Genomic DNA, 23,654 nt, shown 5'->3' with positions numbered 1-23,654 from the left:
TACGTATGTACGTACAGACAGAAATAACGAAAAAATTAAAAAGTGCATTTCCTTGTTACTGTAGACACGGCTGATATGGAAATACCATTCTATTTTTAAAATCTGAGCATATATATATATTATGAATATGACAGGATTGGAAACATGATTTGTGTTATTGTACATCTTTTGCAGTTTTAACTTTTAAGGGGGCCCCCTCCTTTTCTTATAAGGTCTGTGCATAAATATGTGATTTTCACTTGTATAGCTGAAGAAGAGAATCCATATATTCATGTAACATATATTATCTATTTCATGAGTGTATAATGAATTAAATCTTTTAACACATTGATTTGGTACAGTGTTGATTAGGCGGATGCACCAACATAACTAGTAATGTGATTAAGACAATATGGACCCATCTGTGGCCATTACGATCAAGACTATACATAATAAACTGAACCTTACGCTGATAAAGTTCTCAGCAGACTGCAAAGGAGGGGAACTTGTGGTGCCGAGAAGTGCATTACGGCAAAGTGCTAGCGACCGGGCTTGTGACAGTCCTCTGCATAAAAATTGTTTGAAAATGAGATTGTGTCTGTATCTTTCTGGGTCCATTATGCCAAAATTACTGGACTAATTGAGCTGAAATAGGTATGCGTTGTAGTAATAACACTGATGTCATACCCTCCCTCCACTCCTCCACTCAGGCATCCTAAGGCATGGAGCGCTGTCAAGGCTGCTAATAAGTGTTCGTACTCCCCATGTGAGCCATAGCTCACTCCTAACCAAACTCTAGCCTAAACCTATCAGTAACAGTGCTTTCCAGCAAACCAAAATAATTCACAATGTGTATTTGAATTTTTTAATTTTTTTTTTAAAGGTGGAGGTTCTGAACAGAAATGAGCTGCACCTAGGCATTGAGGAGTTCTGTAGGGACAGTCTTCGTCAGCGTCTGGGCTAGAAGGAACAAAGTGTGGTTAATATACTCTTCAGTGAGGTGATGAGTGTTGTGGAGGTAGAATTCAAAGCGTTGTGAAGAATAACCAGTTTTGAGACACTTTCCTAGAAAATAATGGATGACGAACCATGTAAGTGACTGTAATTTAACTTACTGTTAATCTTAAGTTGTGAGTTTCTGTGTAGAGGCTGATCTTGGGAAACAGTCAATTTAAGAAATTCTTTCACCATTAGAGTTCATATTTCTTCAAGATTGTCATAGGCTATACAGAGTGTATCATAACTTTACCAAAAAAAATCAGGGATGCTCTTCGTGGTATGATAAGAATGACGGTGCAGTCAGATTGGCGGAGAACGGCCGTAACCGTGTTGAAACACCGGATCCCATGAGATCTCCGAAGTTAAGCAACATTGGATGTAGTCAAGATTTGGATGGGTTGCCACGCGCTGTTGGTGGGGGTAAGGGAATGGAGGAGCGGAAAGGAACTGGCCACCCTACCATAGGTAAACTCTGGCTCAGGCACACCTCTGTGGAGGTTCGGACCTGCCTTCGGGCAGAATACACCCTTACCTTACCTTCGAGAAAATTAGGCTACTTTGTTACTTCCGGGCACACGATTCAAATTGACGAACTCGCAATGCTGCCACCCCACAATTGTGTACGGTAATCCTTCATTCACAATATTGTTAATGGAATGAAATACTGAACGAAGGAAACAGTACGCTCAATGGTTTGATTACAGAAGATGTTCAGTATGCCCCCTCCTACTTCAGTGCTCAGTTCACAACGGTGTAGTAGTGACATTTGAATTCTGTTCAGGATGTGCGGTGTGTTGTGCATTACCTCGGTCTGTTGATAAATGTGACCATAATAAGTATTTGTATTTCTTTGTGTACTGACTTGTCTAAAGCTATTAAAAACTATTTAAAATATGTGCTTTGTCCACCTTGCCAGTACACCCTTATAATTGAAATGTTTCAGGAACATTATGCATTCCCTTCATCAGTGAAGTCCAGTCAAAGAATAAAAACAATATAACACTCCCTGTTGTTTAGCCCAAATTTAAAGAATTAGTATATCATAATTCACCATATGAATGAATAAACACATATTAGTGATATATTAAGAAAATTACCATTATATAAAATGTTTGCATATAGATGATGTTGAATGAGAATACCTAAACGATTAAACGTTTAATCATTTGAGGAAGGAAAAAAAAGATCGAACTTGAAGATATTTAATTTACTTAGGTATTCTCATTCAAAAAAAATTCACAACCTGTTTCCAGTCATTTGACCGGATCAGGGAAGGAATGAATGAAGCCCCATCTAGCGGCGAGGATAGGAACTGTGCCAGCTGCCGGGGGCTGTCGCACTCCTCTGGGGCAATAATTAATGACTGACAGATGAAATGAAATGATACTGGAGAGTGTTGCTGGAATGAAAGATGACAGCCCTCCTCCAAAGTGTTCGAAAACGGTGGGTGAGAGTGAAAGGCCCCGACGCCCTCTCGTTCGATCACTTTCTGGGGAACCTCGTTCTACCAGGAAGAAGGCCCACTGTTCCCAGTCAATGAGATCAATGTCCGCAGAGTGTCCAGTCACTGCGCCTCCTTCTTCTGAGGAGACGATGGAAACTGAACCACTCATTATCGCAGATGATGACAATACCGACAAGAACAGCGGAAAATGGCAGGTAGGTGACAAAAAGAAGGGCAAGCAATTGTCCTAATTTTGCAGCACTACCATCCACACAATGGCACTATTGCAGTGGAACTGCAGTAGTTATCACTGTTGCCTAGCTGAGTTACGTCAGTTGATATCCGTCTATGCGGCCTCCATAGTATGTCTACAGGAATTTCGTTTGAGACCTGGACACGACACGACACGACTATGAGAGGATATCATCTTTATTCCAAAGACAGAGTAGCTGTGGATGGCACAGCAACTGGGGGCGTTTCTACCCTAGTTCGCTCCGACATCTTCAGCGAAGAAGTACCGCTCCGTACTCAGCTAGATGCAGTTCCAGTTTGCATTCCGTTGCCAGTTATGACAACGGTTTGCAACGTGTACATTCCACCGGATTACAATCTTGAAATTCGTGCAGTACAAGATTTGATCACTCAGTTGCCTCCTCCTTTCCTCATGCTGGGAGATGTGAATCCCCATAACATACTATGGTGTTCTCCATCTTCCTGTGCTAGGGGGAGAATACTCGAGCAAATGATCAACCTCTTTGATCTTTGTGTGCTTAGTACAGGGGAACCAACACATTTCAGCAGCGCACAGGGCACATTCTCACACCTGGATGTCACCTTGTGCAGCCGTGCGCTAGTTCACCTGCTACGGTGGCAAGTACACGACGACCTCTGTGATAGTGCTCACTTCCCGATAATTCTATCTCTCTTGAATCAAAGACAGTCCGAAGTACCCAAGCGCTGGTTACTTCGGCGGGCAAATTGGCCAGAATTTTCGAAACATGCAGTGATGGCTGATGGTATGCTGGAGAGTGTTGACGACCACGTTTCTTCCATTACTACTGGAATTTTGGCTGCTGCGGAGGAAACAATTCCCTCCTCATTCGGTATTCATCACCGGAAACAGGTCCCATGGTGGACGGACGAAATTGCAGCAGCCATACGTGATCGCCGACGGGATTTTAAGCATTATCGTCGGAATCCTACAATGGCCAATCATATCACTTTTAAGCGTCTGCACGCGAAGGCCCATTTTTTTATTCGAGAAAGTAAGAAAGCTACATGGGAAAAGTATGTGTCATCCATCATGGCACATACTCCGTCATCACAAGTGTGGACAAAACTCCGCCGTATTGTCGGAGTACAGAATGTGCCCGCACTACCCGGAATCTCCATTAATGGAGATATAGTTATGATTCCTTCAGTCATTGCCGACCACATCGCGTCACATTTCGCAGATACGTCCAACTCTAGGAGATACGACTCTGCATTTCTTCCAATTAAGTACGAAGCAGAGGGACACCATCTCTCTTTTGCCTCTAGCGCTTCGCATCCCTACAATGTGCCCTTCACGGAGTGGGAGTTGCAGAGTGCACTCGCGCTATGCAGAGATACGGCTCCTGGACCGGACAAAATCCATAATCAAATGCTTAAGCAAATGCTTAAGCATTTGAATGACAGATGTCTCAAGGATATCCTCACCCTATTCAACAGAATATGGAGTGAGGGAGTGTTTCCATCTCAATGGCGCGAGGGAATTGTGATACCAGTTCCCAAGCCAGGTAAAGATCCAAAATTTCTGGATAGTTATAGGCCAATATGCTTTATGAATGGCCTCTGTAAGCTATTTGAAAGGATGGTTAACCGGCGTCTTGTGTGGGCCATGGAAAAGGAGGGTCTCTTGTCTAACTACCAGTGTGGTTTTCGCTCTCATCGGTCTGCCACTGATCATCTGGTCAGTCTGGAGAACGCCATTCAGGAGGCCTTTCTCTGGAAGGAACACCTAGTCGCCATGTTTTTTGACCTGGAGCAAGCTTATGACACTACCTGGTGATATGGGATTCTCTCCACTCTACACCTGTGGAGATTTCGGGGAAATTTGCAAACATTTATTGACAACTTCATGTCCCTCCGTCTCTTTCGAGTCCGAGTAGGGAATGCTTTTTCTCAATATTACGTTCAGGAAAATGGAGTACCTCAGGGATCTGTACTGAGTATCACGCTGTTCGCAATCGCCATCAACGGCATAGTTGCGGTTGCTGGGCCCGTAGTCGTTCCATCGCTGTATATAGACGACTTAGCTCTACATTACAGCTCCGGAAGGGTGGCGTTTGCCGAGAGACAGCTACAGCAAGCTATTAACCAAGATGACAGATGTCTTACCAGTGGTTGACACCTGCAAATTCCTGGGTCTCCATTTTGATAAGAGACTTACGTGGCAGCGCTACATCCATCAGTTGAAGGTTGCCTGCATGAAGAGACTTAACATGCTTAAGTTTCTCAGCGGCACTTTGTGGGAGGCTGACAGTGCGGTACTGCTACGATTTTACACGGCAACGGTCCTCCCCCGAATTGACTATGGAAGTGCGGCTTATGGCTCAGCATCAAAATCTACGCCGAGCCGTTTAGACAGTATTCACCATAGTGGAGTAAGGCTGGCAACGGGTGCTTTCCGTACTAACCCCATTCCCAGCCTACTTGCTGAAGCGGGAGTTCCACCTTTACGGATAAGGAGGCAGCAGTTACTCCTCATGTACGCTGCCAAAATTCGCGAAATGCCACTACATCCAAGCTATCAATGCGTCTATCATACACAATACCACCAGCGGTACCAAGACCGGCCGAATGCCACAAGGCCGGTTGGGTTTCAGATTGATAGCTTGTGTCATGATTTGAATATTGATATCGGTGGTTGTCTTGAACAAACTCTTAGCGAGGTACCTCCGTGGTTGGTTCTGCGACCGGATATACATCTAGATCTGCTCCATGGACCCAAGGTGAACACGGATTCCTCCATTTATCAGAGGTATTTCCAGGACTTCGTTCACCAATATCCGGCTGCGAGACATATCTTCACGGATGGTTCTAAAATAGGAGAATATGTTGGTTGCTCTTTTGTCATTGATGATATGAGCACAAAGATCTCGCTTCCTAAAGTATGTAGCGTGTATATTGCAGAGCTTTACGCCATCTTAGAGGCTCTGCAGTTTGCACTGCGTGACATAAGAAGCCACTTTCTTATATGTACCGATTCGTTAATCTCTCTGCAGTCTATTGAAACCTGTTTCTTGCAACACCCACTGGTACAACAGATACATGACCTTCTAGCCAGGTTAAGGGATGCTGGCACCAAAATCACTTTCGCGTGGCTTCCAAGCCACGTTGGGATTGCGGGAAACGAACTTGCGGATGAAGCTGCAAAGGAAGCTGTACTTTTACCTCCAAGACCAGATGTACCTGCTAAGGATATTTGTTCTCAGCTACGTCGAACCATCTTGGCGTCCTGGGAATTGGAGTGGCTAGATATCCAAACTCCCAACAAGCTGAGAGCAATTAAGAAGACAACTACAGTGTGGCGGTCCTCTTTCCGACCTTCACGGAAAGAGGCCATAGTATTGTGCAGGCTTAGGATAGGTCATTTACGATCCACGTACTCTTATCTCCTAAAGAGGGAAGACCCCTCAGTGTGTTCTTGTAGTGCCGACTTCACCGTGGCCCACATCCTCACAGAGTGCACCGATCTCTCTGGCCTAAGACGGGGCCTCGGCCTGCAGGAAACACTTGAACGCAAACTAGCCGATCACGCGACTACTGCTGATCTCATCGTCCGCTTTATGTGCGACAGTGGACTTATCAAGGGTGTATAAATTACAAGTGTACTGTTACTCAGGGAACGTATGTTCTCTTTTGATACGTTAGTAATCTTTTTGGCCTATTTCTATAATTGTTTTTGTTTTATTTTGTACTGTGTTTCCAAATTCCTTTATTGAATAAATAATTTTGATTTATATTTTAAATTTCTTTTCCACTTATTTGTTCAGAGAGGATGATTACCTGGTTGTACTTCCTCTTGAAACAAAAATCACCATCACCACCACCACCACCACCACCACCACCACCACCGGAGAAAAACCTGTCCCGCCTCCACTTTGTCCAGCACAAATATCACATGAGCGGTGAGAGGCCGGCTAATGGTGGAGCTGTTGAGAATCCAACCAGCCTTTGGGCTGAGAACTGAACTTTCTTTTTAATGCTACTTGTTCGGGGCGTCGACCTATAGAGATCTTTTGCCCCTACTTGCACCATGTGATATGAACCTGCGGGTAATTGGAATGGAGGAAGTGTAGAGTGTTGAATGTAAGGAAAGGAACGTTAGGGACGACACAAACACCCAGGCCAGGGCTATTAATCATTTACAACTAAAAACACCTGACCCAGCCGGGAATCGAACCCGGGGCCACCGGGTAACAGGCGAACGCTTTTCCACCTACACCACGGGGCCGGATAAGGACTAAACATATATACACATCACTAATATTTGTTTATTCATTGATATGATGAATTATGATATACTACTACTTTAAATTTGGGCTAAACAAAAGAAGGTTTTATATTGTTTTTATTCTTTGACTAGACTTCACCGATGAAGAGAACGTATTATGTTCCTGAAACATGTGTGAATAAATGATTTTCAATTATAAAAGTGTACTGACAAGGTGGAACAAGCACATACTATTTTACGTTTTTAATAGCTTTACCTCTGTCTCCCACTTCCCCTCCCTTCCCTTCTCTTCTCTGACATACAGCGGCTGGCTGTCTGGCGTAGCAAATATGGCAAGTTCGTCAGTTTGAATCACACGCCTCGAAGTAACAAAGTAACATCATTTTCTCTAAAAGAAAATTTTCTTCCTCAATCCGATTGCACCATCGTTTTTAACATAACACGAAGAGCATCCCTTTTTTTTTTGTACAGTTATGATGCACCTGTATATTATCATGGTAGCTTACCAGGTAGGTTATTAAACATAGAGCTGTTTCTTCCTCTTCAGGTGCCTCCTCCATTAGTGAAAGTTGGCTAATATCTTAGCGAAGCTGGTTTGATCACCTGATGTCATTAAAGTCCTAGAACCCAGTCCTGCAAATTCCTCAATTATGTATGTCTTCTACGACATTGACTTCATCCCCTGTCAATTTTTTGGAGTGTCACATTAAACTCCTGACCGCTCTGTCTTTAACCATAGACGGGCTTCCCTGTTTCTCAGATGAAATGTGCACACTTGTATTTTAGACAGATTTGTTTCAAGCTAGTTTGCATTGTAGTAACTTGACAGACCTTTGAGGGTATTAGTCAAGCTGCTCTCTACTGTTTCAAAGTCTGTGCTGTGGGTACCCAAAGCAAGATCATCAGCATACAGGACACTACTGGAGCTGTGGGCAGTAGGTTGGTTGTTTGTATACGTGTTGAACACAATTGGGGCCAACACACTTCCTTTGGGAAGGCCGTTCTTCTGCATTCTCCATCAACTGTTCTGCCTTTGGAAGTCTACAAAGAACCTAAGATTCTGAAGAAGAGTGGAAATAAATGTGGTTAGTTTGATTTCATTGGTCACTGTCAGCAGCCCTGAAGATGGTGATGCCCCATCGCTGACCAACAGCTGACTGACGACCCTCCTGGGACGAGCCTCGTATTTATAGAGGTCCGAGGCTCACGTGTACTGAAGGCAACACTTCCCGGGAGGGTGCATCCGGCGTATTGTCAGCCGATGCGATGGGGTGCCACGAGAGGCATAAGCCCCTCCGTGTTACTTTATTTAAGATTTTATCGTTCTGCAATACGATTTTATTTTAAATAAATAATTATCACACGAGAACACGTTCACTTCCTTGTATAAATTACTTTATTTACACGGTAAGTCACAACACACAATTATACACAGTAGCAAATGACACTACAACACTTAATAGCTGAGTACCCTGAAGTCGATTCTGATAAGTACAGATGTCAACAACACTGACTCGCGCACTATAACATACACTCTCTTGAATTCACCGCCTTACTCTCTGACGACTCGATATATATATATATATATATATATATATATACTGTTTGATCAACTATGTAGAATTATCGATTTCTGGAAGGGTTCTTACAGCACTTTAATGGAACACACTCGAAACATAGATCGACCAGCTAGTCAATGGAGTACTCCAGTAATGGATCCAACTCGAACTTTCGTTTTCTGTGTACTAATACACATAGAAATATCTCCAACATTCCTAATGTTTCTCCATGTATCTGGATAATAAAACCTTACAGTAAGTTTCCAGAACCCTTCATATATACCAAATTATAGTACAATAAGTCTAACATACGAACATTGTGGAATTTTCGACCGCTTTCGACTCTATAGATTTTGAGGTTAAACTTATGCACAATATGTACTTGAGGTTATACAAATTTATACTACACATTTACAGGGAAACCATGTACTAGTCATGTTTATCATTTAATAAAAGATAATTTAGCATTAAATAAACTATAATAAAAATATATTAAACATAATAATTTAAGGTTTTTTACCGGTTACGATGTCGTACCTACAACAGTTTGATCATACAGGTCAAGAATAAAAGGATTATCATGCAGAACAGCCACATGCCCACACTGCAAGGAGTACCGATCTACAGAGCTGTCTGTATACACTAGAGCATGGTCATAAGCAAACGAATCAAATTTTCTCCGCCAGTCCAATTGAACCGTCATTCTTAACATAACACAAAGAGCATCCCCGATTTGTTGTCGGTATAGTTCTGTTACACATGTACAGCATCAACTTCAAATTCAGAGGCCACACGGCATTATTATTATTATTATTATTATTATTATTATTATTATTATTATTATTATCATTATCATCATCATCATCATCATTATCATCATCATCTGAGCGTTTTTGCTGTCATGGGAAGCACCATATAGGGCAACTGAGCAAAATACAGAACAGTAAATTTTCAACTTGAACTGGTCTAGGATCTTCCTACACAATCCCACTTAGTCATGCACTTAGAGATCAGCAGCAATTGTCGAGTCAATGTCCTTCATTTTGAAGGTATCCAAATCATTTAGATCTGCAGTTAGATATTCTGTTCATTCTATTCTGATCAATTTCTGGTTGTGGCGGTATCCAAATCATTTAGATTCTGTCTTGCCAGGTCTTTTATATACTTGACCTGAGGAACTTAATCTCTGTTGCTTGTTTCTCACTGTTGTCCCTTCTAAACATATCAGATCATCATATCAGATAAATACAATACATCAGAACATATCCAACTTATCTACTCTTTTGAATGTTTCAGAATAAAAGGAACTTATTAGATAAGTTATGTTGAATTATATAATACTGAAAATTCCTTCTCTTTTCTCCTTTACAGGTGATGGTGAATCATCTTTAGATATGACTTTGAATGCTGGGTTTTTGCCAAGGGATGTTCTGGTGAAAATATTCTCCTATTGTTCCTTTAATGACTTAGCCAAATCCTTTCAGTTTGTTTGTAGTTGGTGGCAAGATGCTTCAAGAGAAAGATGTTTGTGGAAGCACTTCAGCTATGAACCACGTGGGGTAACCAAGGAAGAGATCATTAACATGTTCAGAATATGTCCTCAGCTAAAAGCTGTAAACTTGATGTCAGTCACAATAGATGAAGAGATTTTCCTGGAATTAATTGTTAATTGTCCTTATCTTGAGGTACTTTCTATATCTTGGGATGCAGTTTATGAACTGATAAATCTTGCCATTATACAACCTCTGACCAATATTAAGACCTTGAAACTTAGCCGCAAAGAAAATATGATCATCGATTTTGAACATGTGAACAATATTTTCCCTAATCTGGAACATCTAGAATTTGACGTTCTTTTTTGTAGATTAAAGGATCTTATGATTTACTTACAAGAGAAACGGAATTCTTTGCATACTCTGAGTCTGCCGTGTTGCAGTGATGATGGTTGTTGTATTCTACCCTATACAGAAGCTTGCTCTAACCTGAAGACATTGTCTCTGCGTAATCTGTGTGATAGTGTGGAATCAGTTTCCTATGATGAAGTCCGTCATTTAAAAAATATTACATCTTTAACATTTCATTACTCTGATGTTGGTGCTGAAGGTGAGGATGGGACAGTTTTCAAGTTTTTTCCTAACATTGTAGAGTTGAGACTGTATGTTTGTACTCAGACTAGTGGTAAATTCCTGTACGAATTATCTCTGTCATGTCCAGCACTTCGGAAGTTAACTATTTCTAATGAATGGCATGGGCTTGGTTCTGTATTACAAGATCACAACTTAGAGCAGCTGTCCAATTTGAAGAGTCTAACACATCTCACTATTCGATTTAATGGTTTCATTACAGATGAGGGGATAAAGTATTTAGAAGAAATCCCCTGTTTGACGTATCTCGATCTGTATGACTGTGAACAAGTGACTATACAGTGTTTGAAAGTTGTGTGTAGTTTTAGTAAACTGGAGGTTTTCAAGTTTGATCTTCAGTATAATGACTTACCTATCGATTTGACAACTGATTATGTCAAGAACAAGAATCTTCAACTTAGGTTTTATAACTGTAATGATCTTTCAGTGTTGCAACATCTCAAAAAGAAGTTCCCAAATGTGGGTGTTATAGAAGAAAACCATTGTTAAATTTAGCCATGTACAGGTTGGGCACTGATGCTAACCAGTAGAGATATTTTCTGAGTTGAGAAGCACATGAGTAAAAGAAATGAAAGCAGAAACAAGCTGTAGAAGAACCGAGATTGATAAGGAGAGAGGGCTTATCTGTGAGGGTCATTCAAAAAGAAATGAGCCGGAGGCTATAAAATGAAAACCGCTGGAAGGATTGTAATGCAATTGCTTGCGGAAGAAGGTGTGGTCCCTATAAGAGCGCTGAGGTCACCTAAACTCGCCGCTGGAGGGGACATGGGTGCACGCTACATGATGACAGATTGTGTTGATCGTCCACTGCACCCAGTCATGCTATGCTAATAACAGTGAAATGGAGGATTCAAAAGAAGAGCAAAGGGCTGTAGAGCATTTCTGACAAAAGAAGGAGTGAGGAGAGTGAAAATTCATCGAAGAATGACACAGGTGTATGAGAACTTTGCACGTCCATTGCAAGTGTCAAGGCGTGGCACAAGCGATTCAGGGAAGGACGGATGTCATTGGCCAGTGATGCACGATCTTGATTGCTACGCCACATTACGGATGTCATTGTCCAGCAGGTGGATGCCCTCATGATACAAGACCAGCGAGTTGCAATAGCAGCCCTTGCCATGGAGTTTGGAATGAGCGTCGGAAGTGCTCAAGGCCATCATTAAGGACAGACTGAAATGTCGCTAAAAGTACACCCAATGGGTGCCTCACGGTATTACACCAGCACAGGAGGAATGTCGAATGGACCTCTGCTGTGCTATGCAAAGGAAGAAGATAAGTTCCTGTCACGAGGAGTGGTCGCCGGAGACGGGTGTTATCACAAAGTTTCCAGTGGAAGCATGCAGGGTCGCCGTGACTAAAAAAGGCTCTGAGAGGCAAACGATGAAATCAAACAGTACATTCGGTACTGGATCACAACGCAGCCCCAGGAATTTTATGAGACGGCCATTCACCGCCTTGTGTCGCAGCAGGACAAGTGCCTCAACAGTGCTGGGCAATACTTTTGTGATAATGGTACAGGTTTTCATTTGATAGCCTCTTGTTCGTTTCTTTTTGAATGGCCCTTATGTATGAAGATGTGGAGATTGTTCTTGTCATTTTGTGTTTCCAAGTTTGTCCTCGTCTTGTATTTCTGTAGCTCCCTCTTCACCCACTGACTTGCCATTGTGTTCAACCTATAATGTGTTCCTTTCTTGTTTCTCTCCCTCCATATTTCACTTAATTGTAACAAATACTTTCTTAGTTATTTTTGCTTGTAATCATGACTCTTTTTTACAAAATGTAATTTCTACTCATAAGTTACTTCTTGAAATTAAACGGTAATCATTATATTCTAGTAATTGTTTTAATCTTGTATTCGATATACATCACATGGAAGCAAAAATGGGATAAAATTAAGTTGTTGATGATGATGCTTGTTGTTTAAAGGGGCCTAACATCTAGGTCATCAGACCCTAATGGTACAAAATGAGACGAAATATAACGATAATTTAGAAGTCCAAAATCATCCACGACTAGAATTCAAAGCATAATGACGAAGAATGAATGGATAGATATGAATTTAAAACAATCAGTGGATCTGACCCGCAATGCCCCAAATTCCCAGAAACTAGCATTAAACTATAGTATTACTGACCAGGGGACTGCTTCTAAAGCACAATCCTGAATCGATGATGCTTGTAGTCTAAAGGGGTCCAAATCCAGGTTATCGTGAATGGTACTGATCGCTAAGAAAGTAGAACCATGGTATTTGTCATGTTGCGGTACTAATCAAAAGTAGTGTAGACTTGCGGTATTCCACACATTATGGTACTACTCACAGGTAATGCAATACGCACATGTAATGCAGACCTATGGTGTTTCTCACATAGGTGTACTAATTACAGGGACTCGTACTATCCCATGGTGTTCCGCACATAGTAGGTACTAATAACAGGCAAGGCAGGCCCATGGTGTCGCTCATATAGTGGTACTAATCACAAACCGATTTTGTACCTAACATAGTGGTACTACGCACAAGTAAAGGTGACCCATGGTGTTCCCCACGTGGTGGTACTAATTAGATCATCCCTTGGTTGCCCCTTTTAGTCACCTCTTACGACAGGCAGGGGATACTGTGAGTGTATTCTTCGCCTCCGTCCCCCACCCACAAGGGTAAAATTAAGTGATAATGAAGATAATTTTTTCAAGAGGTTGTGGCCTCACCAGTGCTGGATGGGATACTGTGTTATCTCCCCAATACTTCCAATGACATCAAACTTAACCTACAGTATCTCTTACTCCTGGGGTGTTCTTAAAATTAAACACAGGTATTCCTTCAGTGCCTCTGTAGTGTGTCTTTTCAGGAAATACAATATGTTTGCATACAATAAACTTCCTGTTGAATTCCGTATTGATGTTGATTATTCGCATTTTAAGAGAGGTATTAGATCCACCTTTCAATACAAATAGTGGTACATTGAAGGACCAAAATTAACAGTGTTGAGTCTTAAAATGTCCTGTCTAAGTTAAACCGAGGTGAGGAAGGAAAGATACAGTCTTAGTAGCAGTGACTGCTGAGAAGAGACGGTTATAGATTATGGTTTGTTTACTTTGGATAGCAGAAATGGCAGATGAAAACAATAAATGTTATCCTAACTTTACTTCCAAGGAAGTACAGAACTGACTGTGCAATTAGTACGGAAATATGTTTTGCCTTGTGATGTTTCCATGCCAGTGTTCTTGTTAATTTACAACAGTTTCTATAATGCAACAGTGGAATTACGTGTTATAGGAAACTGAAAATCTTGAAAGCTGACATTGGAATTGAAAGTGTCATTTTGTAATTAGAATACATTCCTCTTTTATTCACTGAAAAGTCAGCAGTTTAATAAAATGCACGTGTTACTTTGTTCTCTAAAATTTATATTCTCAACATTAGCAGCTCAGAAACGTCATTTCTGCATTGTTATCTTTTAGTTGAATATTTTACTCTAGTTCCGATTTGCGGAAATAGGGTTATGACAGTCTGTTTAAAAACTCAGCTTCATTTCGTACATGAAATTGGCATGCCCTTGATCACAAAATTAATGCTGATCATGGTCGTTCAATAATTTGAACCGCTTTTTCATCATCACTAAGTAATTCTTAAAATACTTCAAAAATATCCTCGAGATCCATTTGTTTAAACCGAAACATCAGTTTAAACCTCTATTATAATAACGGTCCTTTAGGAAACCAAGAATAACGGCTGAGAGGATTCGTCACGCTAACCACACAATACCTCATAATCTGCAGGCTTCAGGCTGAGCAGCAGTCACTTGGCAGGCCCTTCAAGGCTATTGTGCTGTGGGATCTGGCGGGTTTTTTTGCACTCCTCCATGTCTGATTGATCAGGACATCAAAGCCAGTACGTGAACAAGATCGACTAGACACTGAAAATAAGGTTAGTTCTTAGCACGCAGTCCATAGGGGCTCAATTTGAATGTTAAACTACTACTACTACTATTATTATTATTATTATTATTGTACCGGGCGGTACACCTCCATGCCGCAAATTCAAATATTGCGTCAGTTGAAACCTCTCTACAGGAGAAAGCCTGAACTTTAACAAACTGTATTAACTCAACGGTTTCTCGGAAGATGTCACTACTGTAAATTTGGTAATCTTGAAGTGTTCTGAACTGTGTCTATTTTGATTTGTGTTTGTTTGCCCGTATCAAGAAGTTTCAACATTCTCTAACAGATGTCGCTACCCAAAACTATGGTAACACACTCTGGTGCAATGGAATGAACTTTCTTGAAGAAATATTGTATTCCTAAGCTTTATTTTTACTAAATTTTGTTCTGTGGATGTGGGTTGGCAATATAAATCCTTTCCTTCCGCCAGTTTTGAAATTAGCCGATCATAAATTTCTGTAATTAATTTCCCACCAATAAGGTGTTTCTTCGTCTTGTGTATTAGTTTTTGCTGGTAGCCAATAAAAGTTTGTGGGTGGGTTGTTATCATTCATGAAAGGTCTCGAATGTTCCACGAGGGTATATAAACTGCTGATTTTCTTGTCTCGGTGCCACTTCAGTAACATCTTTTTCACTGTGTGAATATATAGCAGGGGGCGGGAAGCGCCTCTTTCTTCAAGCAGCAGCTCATCTACAAGGTAATGGCCGGTTAACATCTTCATTTCTTGCTAGCTCAGCAGTCTACTCTCGGGGAGGGTTCGAAACCTTTAATATGTAACCAATTCCTTTAAAATGTAAATTAACTTTTCTGTGTAAAAACTTCATATCTCTTTTACTGTAAAGCGGGGATAGAGAGTGCTTCACCCTCTCGAGCTCCCCTTCAATTTGAAATTGAGGTGACTACGTTTTCATAACCATTTCTTCTCTTCCTTATGCATTAAAGTTTTCTCATACGTCTCACCTCCCTAGCTTGGGATTAGCCCCTGTATATCGGCCTAGAGCCACTTAGGTTTTAAAAGGTGTATTAGGAGTGCAAACTACGCCTCCAGTCAATTTGGTATTTTGGGCCATGTAATTAACCTGTTTCTTTTCTGAGTAAGCCCAGTAGGTTGGGTACATGATACCCCTGTGTAAATTTGTAAGTTGTGCCTGCAGGCAAGCGATTGTAAAAGTCGAGGATGCCTTAAATAGGCGTGAGTAACTGGGAGCCGGTTCGCTCGTTTCAAATTAGGTTTTGAGTGCCTCTTGAAGGCCGGAATGTATTTGGTGAGAGCAAGTGCTCTTTGATTTCAGGGGAATTCTGCCCCAGGTGGTCTGGTTGAATATTGGTAAAGTGGAGCTTGGAGCTCATTAATTATTCACCCGGGGCTTGAACCCCAGCAATGTAATTTATTAACTTGTTTTCCTGCTACTTGGTACCTGTTTCTCTGTTGTTGTTATTTGTTGATTGTGAAAAGAAAATATAACCTTTGTTAAAGTTTTAAATTAACTTTAATTTTGTAGTTGAGACCTATTCCCGCCCGCACCTTCTTTCACCTCTAACTACCACGGATAACTCTGTAACAATTATTATTATTATTATTATTCAATCTCTACTCTTAAAGGATATTTTCTGAGTCACTGAAGGAAAAACAGCAGGGCATCATTGTAATAGGATCACAGTAAATAATCTGCTACATATAGATGATACTGTTCTGTGTGCAACAAGAGCTGAAGATCTACAAACATTACTGAACCGTGTCGTCGAACACAATGCTGCAGCAGGTCTGTGTTTAAACATGGAAAATACCAAAGTAATGGTCATAAGCAAACACGTTATTCAGCCTGTTAACTTGACAGTAGCTGGCACATCTTTGGAACAAGTCCAAAGCTTTAAGTATCTTGGCTGCTTACTTGATCACAGCTGGAGCAATGCTGTGGAAATTAGGTTCCAGATTGAACAGGTACAGACTGAATTCAAAAGAATGAGGCCTGGACCCCTAAGAGAGAATAAATAAATAAATAAATAAATAAATTAATTAATTAATTAAAAAATCAATAAATTAATTAATTAATGAATACATAAATAAATAAATACTTCGAGATGTAATGCTACAGACGCTTTATCAGAATACCATGGGTTGATGGAACATGTAACACTGAAGTTCTGTAACATCTAAAGAAAGAGCTAGAGTTATTGCTCAACATAATTTTTTTTTTTTTTTTAACTAGAGTACTTTGGCTGTATCATTCAAAAAGGTAAATACAGACTCCTTCAGTTTAACTTACAAGGTAAGATTTAAGGAAGGAAGAAGCAGGCAAAGAACGAGAATATCTTGGCTATGGAGTCTGTGAGAAATAGTATGGACTCAGTGTCCCCATGCTTTTTCCTGTTGCTGAGAATAAGAACCAGATCAGCCTGATGACAGCCAACATCCAATGAGGATGTGGTATAACAAGGAGGTTATTATTATTATTATTATTATTATTATTATTATTATTATTATTATTATTCATTCAAATGAAGAGAGTACTTTGTAGCCTTACAAATTCACTAAAGTTTCATCGAGTGAGTTGGCCGTGCAGTTCAGGTCATGGAGTTGTTTGTTTATATTCAGAAGATAGTATGTTTGAACTCTTTTAACGGCAGCCCTGAAGATGAGTTTCCATGATTTCCCATTTACACGCCAGGAAAATGATGGAGCCATACCTTAAATAAAGCCATGGCCCTTCATTCTCAGTCACGGTCCTTCACCTCATCGTCACCAAAACCCTGTCTAAAGTCGGTGCAATGCTAAAACATTAGCAACCGGGCGAGTTGGCTGTGCGGTCAGGGGCGCGCAGCTGTGAGCTTGCATCCGGGAGATAGTGGGTTCGAATCCCACTGTCGGCAGCCCTGAAGATGGTATTCTGTGATTTCCCATTTTCACATCAGGCAAATGCTGGGGTTGTACCTTAATTAAGGCTACGGCCGCTTCCTTCCCACTCCTAGCCCTTTCCTATCCCATTGTTGCCATAAGACCTGTCTGTGTTGGGGCGACATAAACCCACTATAATGTATACAAGACAGCATTTATTTTATTTTTATTTGTTTTTTTTTTTTTTTTTTTTTTTTTTTGCTAGGGGCTTTACGTCGCACCGACACAGATAGTCTTATGGCGACGATGGGATAGGAAAGGCCTAGGAGTTGGAAGGAAGCGGCCGTGGCCTTAGGTAAGGTACAGCCCCAGCATTTGCCTGGTGTGAAAATGGGAAACCACGGAAAACCATTTTCAGGGCTGCCGATAGTGGGATTCGAACCTACTAACTCCCGGATGCAACATTTATTATTTTGCCACCTATTCAATACAATACAAAATGTTAACATTTATGTTAACTCATGAATGTTAACATGAGTTAAAAAACATCGTTAAAGTGTAATGAGACTTGTTTCACCTCTTGTGAGGCATCCTCAGTCAGTATCAAAACCTTATTTTTTACCAGGTACATGGTTCAAGATTATTCTAAAATATGTTGGAAAATGATGTGTGTAAGATAAAATTTACAGGTCATCATAAAAATGTTTCTGAAATAATTAAAACTCAAATAAAATGATAAATTCATACGTGGTTCACTTAATGAAGGAGACGTCATTTGATTGTAACATAATTGTTGGCTTGAAGCCATAGTCAGTGCTTAATGTTGAAGGAAATTAACAAGCTAATACATAGTAGAAAGAATATAAAATAGGTTTAATGTTGAATATACAGTACAATACAATGATAACTTCGTACGTAGTTCACTTAAAGAATGAGAAATCATTTGATTGTAAGTAACATAATTGATCGCTTGAACAGTCAACAGTTCATAAGTTGTTTATGGTTTAATCCGGCGAGATTGTGTTGACATGGAGTTCAACAGATGCTTGTAGTTGGCCTAATTTGTTGTGAGTCAACATGTGAGTTTGCTGAAATGATAATGGGCCATCAATCGCTACGTTGATATGATTTTTTAACTTATATTCTTCAATAACAAATGTTTCACAATCAACGTTAAAAAATTCTGTCACTCGGAAGAAGAAAACAACAACAACAACAAATCAACATTCTTTTCTAAGATATCAACTCAATTACAAAACGTCTAATTTGAAGCAAGGAATATCATCACCCTCTTTGCGTCAAAAGAATCTGTTGAACTGCAAATCAACACGATCTCACCGGATTAAACTATAAAAAACTTATGAACTGTTGACAAAGAAAAGTTTCGGACAACACACGTCAAAGTCAATTAATGACACTGGCCCAGACTGGTATGTTTTTCCTTCCCATTTTATATTCAACACTGAACCTATTTTATGTTCTTTCTACTATGTACTGGCTTGTTGATTTCCTTCTACATCAAGCATTGACTACGGCTTCAAGCCATCAATTATGTTACTTACAATCAAATGACGTCTCATTCTTTAAGTGAACTACGTACGAAGTTATCATTGTATTGTAATGTATATTCAACATTGAACCTATTTTATATTCTTTTTATATATATTTGCTTATCAATTTCCTTTGACATTATGCATTGACTATGGCTTCAAGCCATCAATTATGTTACTTACAATCAAATGAAGTCTCCTTCATTAAGTGAACTATGTACGAATTTATCACACTGTATTAGAGTTTTAATTATTTCAGAAACATTTTTACGATGAACTGTAAATTTTATCTTACACACATCATTTTCCAACATATTTTAGAATAATCTTTAACCAAGTACCTGCTAAAAAATAAGATTATGATATTGACTGAGGATGCCTTATAAGAAGAGGCGAAACATGTCTCATTATATTTTAACAATGTTTTAACTCATATGTTAACATTTTATATTGTATTGAATAGGTGGTAAAATAATAAATATTTTCTTGTATACATTATATGATACTTTCAATACAGACCAAAACCAAAAATGATTATCATTACTTGTAATAAAGCCACTAGCAAAAAAAAAAAAAAAAAACACTGGCATGAAAGAAAAAACACCAACGATGTCAACCCCCACTCAGGGGAATTATTTGGTTCCCCCAGCTCATTCAGCACCTTCCATTAGTACTATGCAGGTAAAGTGAACTTCTCACTTTCCTCATCAAGGCCAGAACTGTGCTTAGTCTCTTGATGGTTATAGGCTTAAAATCCTAAACAAAAGCTCTCCCTCCAGTGAACATAGATAATGGCGACAATGGGATAGGAAAGGCCTAGAAGTGAGAAGGAAGTGGCCGTGGCCTTAATTAAGGTACAGACCCAGTAATTGCCTGGTGTGAAAATGGGGAACCACAAAAAAGCCATCTTCAGGGCTGCTGACAGTGGGATTTGAATCCATTATATCCCATGTGCAAGCTCACAGCTGCGCACCCCTAACTGCACGACCTACTCACCCGGTCAATGAGAACAATTAAATAGCTATCAGATTGTGAGACCGTGGCCCCAGTCTAGAAAACCACGCATCACTTCGTTATCTACAGGCATTCAGTCTAATCAGTGGTTACTTGGTAGGCGAAGGCCCATTAGGGCTTTAGAGTCATGGGTTTCAGTTTTGATTTGAGTCATTTACTTCAGCATCTAATTACTATTTGAAGTTACAGTTTAGGCACATACAGGGGAGGGGCCCCAGGGGCTCTGAAAATTAGAGCGTGGGTTGGCGACCACAGGGCCCTTAGCTGAGTCCTGGCATTGTTTCCACTTATGCCAGGCTCCTCACTTTCGTCTGTCCTATCCGACCTCCCTTGGTCAACTCTTGTTCTTTTCTGACCTCGATGCTATTAGGTTTGCGAGGGCTAGGGAGTCCTTCAAATTTCACGCCCTTCGTGGCCCTCGTCTTTCTTTGGCCGATATCTTCATTTTTCGAAGTGTCGGATCCCTTCCATTTTTTCCCTCTGATTAGAGGATGGTTGCCTAGTTGTACTTCCTCTTAAAACAATAATCACCACCACCATCACCGGGGAGGGATGTTGGTTTAGGGGATATATAACTCACCCCCGAAAAATAAATTTAAAGAAGGGAAATGAATGACTGAGTCCTGTTTTCAGGTTATAGAGAGTGTGGAAAAATCCCCCTCTAATTTAGTTGTCAATAATGCGCAAGACACATTATTTTGACATATTTCATTCCTATAAAATATGCAAATGAATCTACATTATACAGTGGCAGGAGAATATGGATCGAGTCCATTTTGAAGTGATAATAATAATAATAATCATATGGTCTCAGCTACCATGTGCAGACATTTCAATTTGACGCCATCTGGCTGTCTGCTCATCAATTTCGACGTTCCGTTTTCTCTATGCCCACTAGATGGCAGACCGAGTAAACCAAAACTCTCTTGGGCATCTGTGGCTGAGATTTAATTAATTTTGTCGGGTAAACACCAAATGTGTCACCAGAGAGCTTTTACATGCCGACATCGTACGACATGGAGTGTCTAATGGACTCTTTTCCGCCCTTCAAAAATCCGACTACCTCTGCCGGGTTTGAACCCGCTATCTTGGGATCCGGAGGCCGACACTCTACCAACTGATCCACAGAGGCAGCTTCTGAAGTGATGAATGTGAGTGTCATCACAGCCAACTACATGACAAAGCAGGGAACATTTTTCGAAGCTCTGGATGTGTGTGGAACGTTATGGGTTACAGCTTCATTATCTCTTTCAAAATTGGCTAGCGGATGGTCCTTTTCTACTTTAAGGAGATTGAAAACCTTTGTATGAAATAATGAAATGAACAGTTTGGCTCCTATGTCAGTTTATCAAGAAATAGAATTCAACCCAGACAATGTGCTAGACATTTTTTGGAAAGGTTGACTGCCACCTTTCCTATGTATGTTCAGTCCGTCAGCGATGCCGCTGGTTGGATCCTCAACAGCTCTGCCATCAGCTGTCATAGATTGCCTATGCATCACTGAAGAGGCGTTCTAGGGAAATGAGGAGTGAGGTAGTTTCCTGTTGCTTTCCTCACCAAGCCAGAGTTGCTATTACATATCATTCTGCCAAGCCCACTGAAATGCATACAACCACCGGCGCTATGAGCGACATTTTCACACCATTCATAGCAGGGACTGGCTGCATAAGGATTGTCATTACTAGCTTCGCTCATACCTCAGTCACTTTCATATTGTCAAAGCCAAGGATAAGACAGAGACAGACCTATGAAAATAACAAAATTGCTCTAGCCTATACCAGAAGACATAGTGCACTGTAAACACTAGGTCCTACCAGCAAAGGCATACCTTTCCTATACGAGATATATTTTTAATTAATTAATGTGTTTTATTACTAATTAGACAATGATTCTTTATTGTGTTTGTTGAATATGTTAATTCTGTCATACTTCTCAGTTTCTTATGATGTGACATATTATAAATTAGCCCGTCGCCATCTCATATCACTATTAATAATCTTCACCATAATGGCCTTTATATCCCTCTGACAGTCACGTGTCAGCCTTGCACATTCACTTGTTTTATATCTGTAAGTTTTGATAATTTTTACGTGCTGTGCTGTCATTTTGTTTATGTCATACTCACTCACTTTCACTCTCTATTTTATCTCTCCTTCTTACATACTATGTAAGGTTCATGTCAACCCGGCGGCATAATTATCCGTCATCCGAGGGGATCGGCTTGACAGCTTGGTTTTACATCAATTTATATTATTTTTAATATAATCCAATTTGATTTTCATAATGGAGTATTGGATTAACGAGGACACATTGACGTCATATCACAACAGTGCTCAACATTTTATCTATAGTACATAAACATCCCCCTAATATCATGTTTATACGGAGATGACAAGATGGAATTTACTTCCATGCTACTGTTCATCAATTTTTAACATGTCATATTGTACATGTCACAGTTTTAGTTTTCATAGTGCCCCCTCCCCCCCACCTGTTTCATTAGGTCTTATTGTAATATACAAATTTTAACCTCTTTAGTTTAAGAAGAGAATGAACATATTCTTCAAACATGTACTATATATATATTGTAAATGTAAATACATTTTTAATACATAGTATTGACTAGGCGGATTATCCATCTCTCTGTTTACTGTATCTCATAATACTACATTTACATCCACCATATTAGCCCCAAAATTATTTTCTGGATATGCCCCAGTAACAGGTCTTCCTTCTTTCAATTTTGATGTTTTATTTTTTAATCTTCAAATACTAAAATTCTTTTCTTAATATTAATTTTTCAGTTTTTGGTGGAGGTGCCATTGGGATGAACGTAACTGCTGACACCTTACCTCAGGACGTGTTGCTGAAGATCTTTTCATATTGCTCTTATGATGATCTGGTGCTGTCAGTACAGTTTGTGTGTACTTGGTGGCACGAAGTGTCAAGACAGCAATGCTTGTGGAAACACATTGTATACAGACCTAGGAGCAAGGAATCCATTGATATTCTAAAGATATCTCCACAATTACAAGCCCTTGACTTATCAAAATGTAATGCAGATAGATGCCTTATTGAGAAACTCCAAAAATACTGCCCTGAACTTCGGCGATTACATGTATCTTCAGATGTTTTTTATCCTTTGTTTGAACTTAAGTTTACAGTGTTCCCCAATATAAAAGTGTTGATCCTTACACAAGGAATAAATGACTTCAGAGCTTGGCAGTATCTTGCTAATTTTTTTCCAAATTTAGAACATGTGGAAGTTCATGATTTTTACTTGACAAGAAATGATCTTGTTTCTTTCTTGAAAAAAATGCAACACCAGTTGCATACACTCTGTATCCCTTGCCGTACCTTGGACAACTTCTGCAGTATTCCTTACTTATCCGTGTGTTCTGAGCTGAAAAATTTGTCCCTTCTTCGCTTGTGCGATGATCTAAAACACTTACATATTGAAGAAGTAAACTTTTTAAGAAAAATATCATTTCTAACATTTAAAGATGCACAAGGAGATTCTCTGAGTGGTAATATGATTATATTTTCATGGTTTCCAAACCTTATAAATCTAGAGTTATGTGATTCTAATCAGCCTTGTGATGAATTCTTCCAGACAGTTGCCAAAAGCTGCCCTAAGCTTCAGAAAGTGTCTCTTAGTGCTTCTTTTTATTTCTCACTTATACATGATTTTAGT

General features: G+C 39.9%; 1 protein-coding gene across 6 annotated transcripts in view; it reads left to right on the top strand.

The window, feature by feature from the left end:
• The window catches only part of LOC136881925 (F-box/LRR-repeat protein 20), a 30,375-nt gene extending 7,213 nt beyond the window's left edge, over positions 1 to 23,162 (top strand). For 5 of the 6 annotated variants that reach the window (XM_067154375.2, XM_067154377.2, XM_067154374.2 and 2 more), the window contains exons 2-3: positions 863 to 1,070; positions 9,851 to 12,430. In XM_067154375.2, the coding sequence (XP_067010476.1) occupies positions 1,055 to 1,070; positions 9,851 to 11,112 (1,278 nt within the window). In that variant the 5' untranslated portion in view covers positions 863 to 1,054 and the 3' untranslated portion in view covers positions 11,113 to 12,430. Of the gene's footprint in view, positions 1 to 862; positions 1,071 to 9,850; positions 12,431 to 22,764 lie in introns of those variants that run through there. The other variant, XR_010861046.2, reaches the window with a different exon arrangement.
• Positions 23,163 to 23,654: the final 492 nt, after the last annotated feature.

This window comes from Anabrus simplex, chromosome 10 (assembly GCF_040414725.1).
Source record: "Anabrus simplex isolate iqAnaSimp1 chromosome 10, ASM4041472v1, whole genome shotgun sequence".
Classification (NCBI taxonomy): domain Eukaryota; kingdom Metazoa; phylum Arthropoda; class Insecta; order Orthoptera; family Tettigoniidae; genus Anabrus; species Anabrus simplex.
Note: the sequence above shows the minus strand (reverse complement) of the source record. Positions and strands in the feature narration are given on the sequence as shown.